At 45.3% G+C, this 11,848-nt stretch overlaps 1 protein-coding gene across 1 annotated transcript; it reads right to left on the bottom strand.

Moving 5' to 3' along the window:
• Positions 1 to 3,608: 3,608 nt before the first annotated feature.
• On the bottom strand, positions 3,609 to 6,027 carry LOC134342284 (compound eye opsin BCRH2-like). Its single transcript, XM_063040253.1, is given in 3 exon segments — positions 3,609 to 4,216; positions 4,219 to 4,506; positions 5,961 to 6,027. Coding segments are annotated over 3 exon segments (963 nt in total).
• Positions 6,028 to 11,848: the final 5,821 nt, after the last annotated feature.

Here is an 11,848-nt window from a genome sequence, read left to right as displayed (position 1 = left end):
TTTTCTGCCGGACGCGGGAGGGGGGATTGTTGCTTGCTGCCGTTTACGCACGGGAGGGGCGAGCTGGGGAGCGGGGAATTTGGGATTCTTATGTTCAGCTGTCCTTCATTCTTTGGGGCACTTTTCTGTTTTTCTGAATGTTTATAATCATAGTCATAGTCATAGTCATACTTTATTGATCCCGGGGGAAATTGGTTTTCGTTACAGTTGCACCATAAATAATTAACTAGTAATAAAACCATAAATAGTTAAATAGTAATATGTAAATTATGCCAGGAAATAAGTCCAGGACCAGCCTATTGCCTCAGGGTGTCTGACCCTCCATGGGAGGAGTTGTAAAGTTTGATGGCCACAGGCAGGAATGACTTCCTATGACGCTCTGTGCTGCATCTCGGTGGAATGAGTCTCTGGATGAATGTACTCCTGTGCCCACCCAGTACATTATGTAGTGGATGGGAGACATTGTCCAAGATGGCATGCAACCTGGACATCATCCTCTCTTCAGACACCACCGTCAGAGAGTCCAGTTCCGTCCCCACAACATCACTGGTTTTACAAATGAGTTTGTTGATTCTGTTGGTGTCTGCTACCCTCAGCCTGCTGTCCCAGCACACAACAGCAAACATGATAGCACTGGCCACCACAGACTCGTAGAACATCCTCAGCATCGTCTGGTAGATGTTAAAGGACCTCAGTCTCCTCGGGAAATAGAGACGGCTCTGACCCTTCTTGTAGACAGCCTCAATGTTCTTTGACCAGTCCAGTTTATTGTCAATTCGTATCCCCAAGTATTTGTAATCCCCAGGGATTTGCGAAGAACAAAGCATTTCAGGATGTATAGTGTATACCCTTTCTTTCCTGGGGTGATTCGCGTGAACTTTCTCTGTAACTTCTCCAAAGCAAGCACATCTTCTCTTAAATTCTCTTCAAATTGCTCACAATATTCCAAATGAGGTCCGACCAATGGCTGACAAAGAATCAGTATTACATCCTTGTATTTGTATCCTAGTCCTCCGAAAATGAATGAAAATATTACATTTGCTTCCCTTACCACCGTGTCAGTCTGCAAGTTTAAATGCAGGGAATCCGGCACGAGGACTCCATAGTTCATTTGGACCTCTGATTTTTGAATGTTGTCACCGTCTAAAAAATAATCCACACCTGAATTTCTTCTGCCAATTTGTATGACGATGCGTTCCCTAACTACTTTCCATATCCCAGGTCTTTTCCCATTCTCGCAATTTTACTAATTCCTTCTGCAGACACCCTGCCCTTCCACCTATCTTCCTGTAGTCTGCAAACTGAAAAATTATATGACAATATCCTTCCCTGATGCATATTCCATCTCTCAGCTCTTTGCTCATTCCACAATCTGTGCAATTCCTTCTGCCGTCACACTGACCCTTCACCTATCTTGGTATAATCTGCAAATTTGGCTAGAAAGCTATCAATTCCATAATCCATGTCACTGACATATAACGTGAAAATAAGTCATCCCAAAAGCGACCTCTTCGCAACACCACTAGTCAACCAGAAAAGGATCCTTTTATTCCCACTCTCTGCCAGTCAGCCAATACTCAATCCGAGCCAGTACCTTTCGTGTAATACCATCGGTTATTATCGTGTTGAGCAGCCGCATGTGGGGCACCTTGTCAAAGTCCTTCTGAAAATACAAATAAGCAACATCCATTGACTCTCCTTTGTCTATCCTGCCCATTAACTCCTCAACAGGTTTGTCAGACAAGATTTTTCCTTTAGACAACTATGGTCCATTTTTATCATGTGCCTCCAATCTCTCCGAAAACTCATTTTTGATAATAGACTCCAACACCTTTCCAACCTCTCAAGTTAGGATAAGTGGCGGATAATTTCATTTCTTCTGCTTCCGTAGTGATGTAACATTTGCAGATTTTCAGTTCTCAAGAAACACGGCAGAATCCAGTTATTCCTGAAAGAGCAGTGCGAATACCCCCTAAGTGTATTCGGCCTCCCCTTTCCGAAATCTAGTTTATAGTACATCTGTTCCAGGTGGCCTATCTCCATTCAGACGGTTGTTAGCCAGAAATACAAATCAGCGAATTCGATTGGATCAAGGACAACGGAAGTAGACAAGCCAATTGTCTTTGTTCTTGCCAAAAGGTCGAAGGAATGGAGGCTGCTATTCTGAGAAGCTGACCTGTATCCTCCATTATCTGAACTGGTCTTGCTCGGCTGAGTCAGTGTTTTGAGGTGGACACAATAATGCTCCTGGTAATCTGATGGTCTGGAGATCATTTCCAAAGGATAAGTTATTTGAGAGGTATTCCTTTGTATAATATAACACGCAGGTTTGTGAATGGTGCGATCTGTGTCTTTTCTGAGGGATTCGGGCTGGTTACTGGTTTGGTAACTGATTTCGAACAAAACGCCGTAAATTACCAGTCAGCACTTATGGTAGAGGACAGTAAATAGATGCTGGCTTGGACAACGGCCAAACGAAGGTGACCCAGGTCAGGCAGATGACCTCGAGACGAGGTTGAAACGTAGCGTTTGAACTGATACAAACTGCTTAATAGTAAGGATCTTCGAATGCAAAACTGTGACAACTCTCCGAGGAAGAACAATCGGGGACAGTTGAAGTTAATAACCCCATGTCGGATACGTGGACATTAGATCGGGAACACCTAGCCAGCATAGGCACCCGCCCCCCCTCGCCAGGGTATTACCTTTACCATTATTTGACTGTTCATGGAATGACAGGGAAATAGTAGGCGCGCAGATAGGTATTCGGTTGTGGAACTTTATTTTTAGTTGAGAAAGTAAAGTGACTTGTCAGTAAATACAAATTCTCTTTCTGTGCCGAAATGCTCATTATTACTAACGGGTAATCCTTGTAACGCATTGTCTCAATAACAATATCTACAAATGACGCCATCCGAAAGTCAGTACATAAGGGCATTAAACAATTAGGTGAAACAACAGTACATATGTAAATATTCAGAAACCCACAATACAGTACTCAACACGACTATTCTTGTAACTGAGAAGTGGCTGTGCAAGCTTATCCCTGTAGCTCAGGACTTACCAACCTGAGCTAAGAAAAAAAATGCAACCACAATAATAATATTCATAATAATTTACTTGTTTCAAAACTACACGTAGAATTGTAACATTATGCATTTCGCAATTAATCATCACTCACTCAGATAAACAGGATATAATTGTTGATTTAAAATTGTAATATTTTCGAAATCTTGTGTATATTGCTTGATTAAGCACTCTGCTGCGTTTAAATAATTCATTACGGGTTATATATGTATAAACTGTGTGAACTGCATACGTCATTACGATTCGCAACCCATCTGAAAATATTTACAAAGAAAAACAAGTACAAGAGCGATGTTTACTGTAAGTTCGCGTCGATCGTCGGCTGCCTTTTTCTTTTATCTTCCGCAAAAAGTAGGGTGAATTTAAGATTTGGTGGGATACGGAGGTCGCAAGTGTTTGTTCTTGTGCTGTGTCTATCTTCGGCTCTAAACCTGTTTTATTCTCCTCACTGCTACGTTCTCCGATGACGCCCGTACTGTAGCGTCAAGATGGAAATCACTGCGACCGCATCTGAGAACAACTTAAATGTTTTGTCTATTAATTAGCTCAATAATTGACGTGAGCGGATATTTCGCTGCGCTGATGAACTGCTCTCTGAACTTGGACTGAGTTACCCCATAAATAAACGTGTTTGTGCAACAACTTAATATCACCAGCATGTATCCCAATTGTGGAAATATGTATTCAGAATCGTTGTAATAATTTTGATCCAACCCGGCGATGGTGTTATAAAGAAACTCGGCAACATTCACCGACCACAGGACGATGAAGCTTCCGGAGACGGTGAGAAGTGAAATCACAGACCTCCTCCTGCTCTCCATCTCCGGGTCACTGCGGTTCCCTGACTTGCTCTGACCCCTCATCCCCTCACGGACGCGACGAGTCACTAAAATGTGTCTGACTGTCAGAGAGCTGAACAGTAGTATTAACACCAACAGGATTAACGGAGTTACAACTGCAGAAAACCATCTAAATCCCACCCATCCGTGATCCGTAGAGTATCTCGGCTTTCGAATACAGTCCCATGGAATACTGTCAATCACTTTCGCAGGACGATATATGAAGAAGTAGGGCGCGTTGGTAAAACAGAGCAGAACGCCGGTTGTTGTCAAAACCACAGCCGCAGTTTCCCGGTGCAATATTTCGTTTTCAACTTCTGGTAACAGATGGCGGCAAACCGATCAAACGTAGAAGTGACGGTAAACCAGCCAGAACATAGTCCCAGGGCATAGATCACACTGCGTACGGGGGTGATATCCAGGAAAGTCCCTGGGAAATAATAATAACTGACCCGCCATAGAATGACTTGAAAGATGATGATAAGTAGATCCGCCGTTGCCATGGTCACCAGGTAGCGAGTGGTGCAGGTAGAGAGGCCGCACTTTCCCCTGCTCAGGATCACCATCGTCACGAAATTCACTGGGGAAACAGCAAGAAGTATGAGGGACACACATCAAAGTTGCTGGTGAACGCAGCAGGCCAGGCAGCATCTCTAGGAAGAGGTACAGTCGACGTTTCAGGCCGAGACCCTTCGTCAGAAGTATGAGGGATTTACTCTCTCGCGGTCCATGTGTTTCAGTGCAGAGATATGCTGGACATTGAGAACAATAAAACCTTGTGGACAACTCGTTTCTGGAATTTGAAAAAGGTGTAAAACGGTGCGGTGCTTGTTACTGGTAGAGGAGCAGTGTCATGGAAAGAGGCATTGTCAACTGATCGCTGGGGGCACTTTGGAGAAATCAACGTAAATCTCCCAGCATTGGGTTTTGACTCATGGGAAAGCCTGAAGAATTGGCATTTTTTTTCTCAGCGACGGTGATTGCCGCGTTCCAGTCACCTATGTTCTGGCATTCTCTGCATACCACGAAACCCGAGCTCTGTCCATTTACAAATTTCAAAGCAAATTTAGTTCTCCCGTTGCATTGTCTTCGTCTCCTTCTAGGCTCCCGTTTGTCACTCGCCCACAGGGTTTCACCGGATTCGCTTATTCAAATTCCGCAACTACTCGGGTTCCTTCACACTATAGCAAGGGATCGGATCGAAAGTTTCAATTCTCGCTTTTAAATATTCCCTCTGACCCGATTAACGTTGCAGATATTTTGCACGTTTGTGCTTAAAACATTCAATTTCTAAAGCAAAGACAATATAAGTACTTCAAAACATCTGCCTCTTTTAGGAGTTGCTCCAAACTACTGCAGCATTATTCTAAATGATTCAATGGTTATTGTTCCGGAGCGGAGTATCGCACGGACCTTATCCCGCCAGCCGCTTACGGAAACCACAGTGTTGGCTCTTAACTCCCGCTTCGCCACGGACAACAGGGTGTGGAAACAAACTCTGGCACACTAAAGCGCGCACAGACCCTGATCTGAATTTTCGAAAACTCCCAATGGTTCCGAATCTGAGTCACAAGTGATGTCTACCGCTCTCCCCGAAATATCACGACGATCCTCTTCCCGCGTTCCCTTCAAACTTGCAGCAATTTATTTAAACACAGCGCAATACATTTATATTTAAGTTTAAAGCATATTACAATATTGATACGGAATATCACAAAGTAGCCCGTAAAGGTGCCGAGGGGGTTGGATTATCGGACAGCGGCTTTACATTGATAAATCAAAACTCTCCGCCATGAATCCGCAAAATGACTCCATCTCCCCAATCTGCCATTCTACATTAGTTTCAGCTGCCGGTTTATTTTCAGTCGAAGCCGTGGATTAAACTGTAAGGGAACCTCTGAATGCACAGATTGTTGTGTTACAATGTCGGTACCTCACTCACCGATACACCGGCATCACAACGCTGTCGGTAACTGAACGAGTCCAAAGACCGCGCACACAGACTAGCAAATGTTTGTTCGCCGATGTTCTTACCAGGAACACCAATAACGGCAATGATCATGTACCATATCTTTCTCACACTGTACAATGTTTCAAGCATGTTGTGTGAGATTCAGCCTGACTTCCAGCTGCCCGCGATCTCGCTGAAGAAACACTGAGCTGATGAGTCTCCACGCTCATTCATTTATACTCGCTCCAGCACACCGAATATTCAATACTACACAAGGCTGACGTGTCTCCCAACAGCTGGGAGCTTGATGCAAAATTTCAAAATCTCAACGACGAAGAAATGACGGTTCAGAAGTCAATGAATGTTGTTGTAAAACACTCTCGGTTTTATTATCGTTATTGTTGAAACAGCTGTCACGAAGTTTGGAGCCAGTATGAAGCAAAAGAATTCAATAATTCTACATATGACCTTCGAAATGATGCAAATGCTTAAACCGACAGAGCATCTGCATTCGTTACATATGTTCCAACAGTGACAATTGATTTGCAGATGAACTAAATTGGTAGCGTTGTCGACAATTAGGTCAATAGTCGTATTTATTTGTTCAACAATCTGAATTGCACTTTCTCTGCAAATATAACACAGCATTGTTTAGGAACGAAGGAGATGTCCTCTTTCCTCAAATTAAGGGGCTTCCCTTCCGCCACCATCAACACGACCCTGAACCGCATCTCTTCCATTTCACGCACATCTGCTCTAACACCATGCTCTCGCCACCCGACTAGGGATAGGGTTCCTCTTGTCCTCACCACCAGCCTCCGGATCCAGTACGGCATTCTCCGAAACTTCCACCACCTCCAGCGGGATGACACCACCAAGCACATCTTTCTCTCTCCGCTCTCTCTGCTTTCTGCAGGGATCGCTCCCTACTCGACTCCCTTGTCCATTCGTCCCATCCCCCATCCCTTCCCACTGATCTCCCTCCTGGCACTTATCCGTGTAAGCGGAACAAGTGCTACACATGCCCTTACACTTCCTCCCTCACTACCATTCAGGGCCCCAGACAGTCCTTCCAGGTGAGGCGACACTTCACCTGTGAGTCGGCTGGGGTGATATACTGCGTCCGGTGCTCCCGATGCGGCCTTTTATATATTGGCGAGACCCGACGCAGACTGGGAGACTGTTTTGCTGAACACCTACGCTCTGTCCGCCAGAGAAAGCAGGATCTCCCAGTGACCACACATTTTAATTCCACATCCCATTCCTATTCTGATATGTCTATCAACGACCTCCTCTACTGTAAAGATGAAGCCACACTCAGGTTGGAGGAACAACACCTCTCCCACTTTCTGCTTCCCACAGACATCTCTCCCTACGCGACTCATTTGTCCATTCGTCACTCCCCACTGATATCCTTCCTGGCACTTATCCTTGCAAGAACAACTGCTGCAGCTGCCCCTACACCTCCTCCCTCTCTACCATTCACGACCCTAAACAGTCCTTCCTGGTGAGCCTGTTGGGATCATATTCTGTGTTTGGTGCTTCCGACGTGGCCTCCCGTATATCTGTGAGCTCCATCGTAGATTGGGGGACTGCTTCGCCGAGCAACTATGCTCCGTTTGTATGAAAAAGTGGGATCTCCCAGTGCCCACAGTGGCCACCCATTCTAAACCTGCTTCCCATTCCCATTCCGATATGTTATCCATGTCCTGCTCCACTCGAGTGTTGAGACCACACTTGTGTTGGAGGAACAACACGTTATGTTCCATTTGGGTAGCTTCCAAACCGATGGCATGAACATTGATTTCTCGAACTTTCGGCAATGACTCACATCCCCCAACTTCACCATTTCCGATTCCCTCTCTCACATGTCCTTGCCAGCCCATCGCCTCCCTCTCGTGCTCCTTCCACTACCCTCTTTTCTTTCTTCCCTGCCTTTCTGTTTCTTTCACCAATTTGTTTCACAGCTCTGTTCTTCACCCCTCTCCTTTCAAGTCCCATCAGTATACTCTTCAGTCCTGCCGACGGATTTTGGCCCGAAACATCGACTGTCCTCTTTTCCTAGATGCTGTCGGGCCTGCTGGGTTCCTCCTGCATATTGTAGTGCTGATTGTATATTCTGTTTTTCTATTCTGATCTGCTACCTCGATGTACTTATGTATTGACTGGTCTGAAGTGAATGACGCAGAAGAAGAGCCTTTCACGTGTCTCGTTACCCGGTGCAGTAATAAGCCAAAGAGTCATCAGTTATTGCATGAAATTGATCAGTTTGTAAGATGGACAGTGAAGTTCAGGGAGAGGTCAATATTGAGGTACGCAGTGATTACCTTCATGGGTGAGTAGGGTTGGGATATTCACAAAGAGTGCTGATGTAGAGACGGACAAGAAATGGAAGTTCAAACATCAATGACGGTAGGGATGCGGATCGATAATGTGGTGCTTAATATATTCCGAATACCCGCCTCCACTGACAGGAAAGGTCATGATGCAATAATATATAAGATTGGTCCGATTAGAGTATCGTAACCTTTCTGCTCTTCACAAGTAACGGGTGTGATGGCAGTGGAGCTTCTGCAGAGAGATTTCAGCAGAAACTGGAACATTTCAGATTGCAGCGGAGAATGTGTCATTCTCTCCTTGAAGCAGAGGAAGAGGCGCTTCACACAGATATTTAAACATTAGAGTCATATATATGTTCCGTGTTGCAACTGATGTCTCCAATACAAAGTTCATAGGTAGAGTTTTGGCCCAAGTTAGCGTAAGGTGTTGACTCTCTTCTTTTCATTCCGATATAAGCGATTTACTGCACTTTCAGAGTCGTCACGTACCCCGTGACGGGTTAAAGTGCCAGCAGAAATAGAAAACACTTTGGAGTCTATTAACTAATGCTGTTTGTTAATAACTACGCCATACAGTCATATAAATTCAGATACATTAAACAGGTTAGGAAACATTATATGTATATAAGTGTGGAAATATATACATATAAACAAGCTTCTTCAAGCCTAGAGGTAAATGGACACAGTCTTACAGTGATGAGTAGAGTCCAGTTCATTTCGTGGTGTTGAGTTGAGCAGTGATGGAGAGAGATATTTGTAATCCAGGGTAAATGCCGAGAGAAGACAATTACGTCGATATTCCACAGATTCCACGACAACAATACAAAATAGAAATAGTAGGTTTTATCCCCGAAGTTTTTCCACTCCACACACGAAATATCACCGACAGTGATCGTCAACGAATATCCTTCCAACACAACTGGTACCGCACCCGAATTCAGCTACGGGACATCCCAAAGTGGTGGCCACAGGGTACTCCAACAGAATCCACGTATGGATCATCACCAACAGTATTCTATCACTGTGGTACCGTCTTCAAGTGGTAAAACTACCAACCCAGGCTAGGATTATCAGACACAGGTAGTTTCCACACAAGGTTACCCCAAACACACAACTGTGATAGCCACCTATCCAGTTCCACGACATACGAAATAACGCCAACCGTGATTTGCCACAGGGGTGCCTTTTATCAGTGAACTACCACACCCAGACAAGAGTAACACACAAGTGGTATTCACAAAGGTTTCCCCTCACCAGAGAACCCACTCCTGCAGATTAACAAATTGACAATCACAGCTTCGCATTCGAATAGAATCAAACTCACCCTTACGGGCTACTTAGAGAGAGAGTCCAAACAGTGACCTCTTTGTCACTCGGTTTCTTCTGTTTCAAACCTATCTCTCTTCTGTTCTCTTCCTGCAAACTTGTTCTAGTTGCAGACAAGTTGTGGGAGTCATTTATCAATACTCAGGATCGATCTCAACTCACTCCTTTTCGGGTCACTGAAAGTTTAATCCGGCGACCGACTGACTGGTGTCTTTCAATGACCGAATCCATCTTGACTCTGAGCCTGTGTTTCTCTGTGTCTGTAGCTGCCCTTGTAAAAGGCAAAAGCGCTGCAGAGAAACCATAACATCGATTGTCCATCAAATAACTCCAGCCTCGGTTACCACGATGACTTACGCGCTGATCGTTGCTCTCTCTCTCTTCCCCTCTCTTTCCATGGCAGCCCAGAAGCTGACAGCAGTAGTCAGTGTCCTTGTAAAAGTGTAAGCGCAGGCTGAAAGGCAGACTTTGCCCCTGTCTCTCTCTCAGCAGAAATCCAAAAGATAGTCTCAGTTCTTTCTTGTGCCTTAAAAGTGACAGTCCACAGCAAAAACGAACCCCAGGGGTACATAACATGTTGTCTCCGCTAAATTAGAAGTAAATCTAATTTTAATTCTAATTTCCTTGATTCATAAATCTTTAATTCTTATTCCACTGTTCGGAATTATTCCCCTGTCTGCGGCGTTCTCAGCTGTTATCGTGAGGCAGAGCATAAATGAGAGGGGCGGCATCTCATCTGGCAACGATCGGGAAGGAAATGTGTTAACCTTTCTTACTCAGGATGACCAGCTGTCTCGCTGTTTCCGTGGTGATACCCATGTTCCTTTCTCGCTCCGCTTCGATAAAATCCAAAGGAACGGCCAGTATTTCAAGCTTCACAGAGGCCGAATAAGTTTCATGTGCTGTTTTGTCTTCACCGGCCCACAATCTGTTTTAAACCAGTCCAAGCACTGACACTGACCGCGCCAGCGTTTGCAGGGAAGAAGACTAAGTGGGAGTGCAGAAGAGGAATCTTCAATAACAAGCTGCACTTCATAATGTTGCTTGCTTTAAAAGCATGTTGTCAACCAACTACACGTAGCTCGGTGCTCTGTAGTGGTATCGGCGACAGCGGAAGGCAGGTGGAGAACCACATTACGCGGTGAGTTCTTGCTCCTTGCGTGTTTTTCCCCTAGTGGTAACAGAGACATCGAGGAGCAGATAGGGAGGCATATTATGCAACACTGGAATAATAATAACGTTTTTGTGACGGGTGATTTTAACTTTACTAATATTGACTCGCAACTCCTTAGAACAAGGGGTTTGGATGCGGTTGAATTTGCTGGGTGTGGTCAGAAAGGATTCCAGACGCAATATGTATGAAACACTCGGGTTTCCTCGGCTACATAAAGTCAACCTCCGACCCCGCCAAACATGTGGACAAGGTTTATTTGGAAACAGGGAACACGAGGTACTCTGTGCCATTCTCCGGTGACGTGCATGCATATATTTGCGGTGATTGCCTGTATGGTGGATCTTTCGATTTAAAGAACATTCAGTACTGGAAACACGAAACAGAAGTTGGGGTTAGGAATCCAAACTGGGACTTAGAATATATGATGTGGTGTTTTAATAAATTGGAAGAGATGGCGAGAAAGCATTAGCCACCAAAGGTTAACAGCAAGAAAGCAGAAAACCAGGCCCCTCAGAGGGCAGCGGTAACCCATCGAGACCCTCTGCTCCGACTGTCTCAGGCACCGGACTGTACCCTCAGATAACGCCCCACCTCCTTATCCGGAGCTCCCCGAACACATGGGATGGTTCTGGGTTTGTCTCAGCAACGTGATCACCAGCGGCAGAGGCAACGACAGCCGCCACCAGTGGGGCGGCGCTTAGAACGGTGTAAAGGTCAGAATCACAAGACCGCGGGACGGGCAGGGAGAATCCAGATTCTTCGGCGGGTACATGAATTGGTCTCGTCAGCAAAACTCGATCCAAGGCAGAGACGGAAACAGGGCCAGCCGGTTCCGCAGATCAGGGGTTGGGTCAGATATTGGTTTTGTGAGATATGGCCATTTTAAAACCTTTGAGCCCGGCTGAGCCAATTCGGAATTATGCTCCCCACCCAAATCGGAAACGTGTGGCGGTGCTGAAGCGGTTGATCCAGACCAGCGAATTTTTCATCCCTTGCCGGAAGATATACAGGCCCTACCGAGAATATTATAGTCCCTTAGCAGACGGCAACGGAGGAAATCCCTGAAGTAAGAATATATGCATCAGGGGACTCGACAGGAGACGGTCCAGCATCATCCAGGGATGTCATGATA

The sequence above is a fragment of the Mobula hypostoma genome, unplaced genomic scaffold (genome assembly GCF_963921235.1).
Source record: "Mobula hypostoma unplaced genomic scaffold, sMobHyp1.1 scaffold_56, whole genome shotgun sequence".
NCBI lineage: Eukaryota > Metazoa > Chordata > Chondrichthyes > Myliobatiformes > Myliobatidae > Mobula > Mobula hypostoma.
Note: the sequence above shows the minus strand (reverse complement) of the source record. Positions and strands in the feature narration are given on the sequence as shown.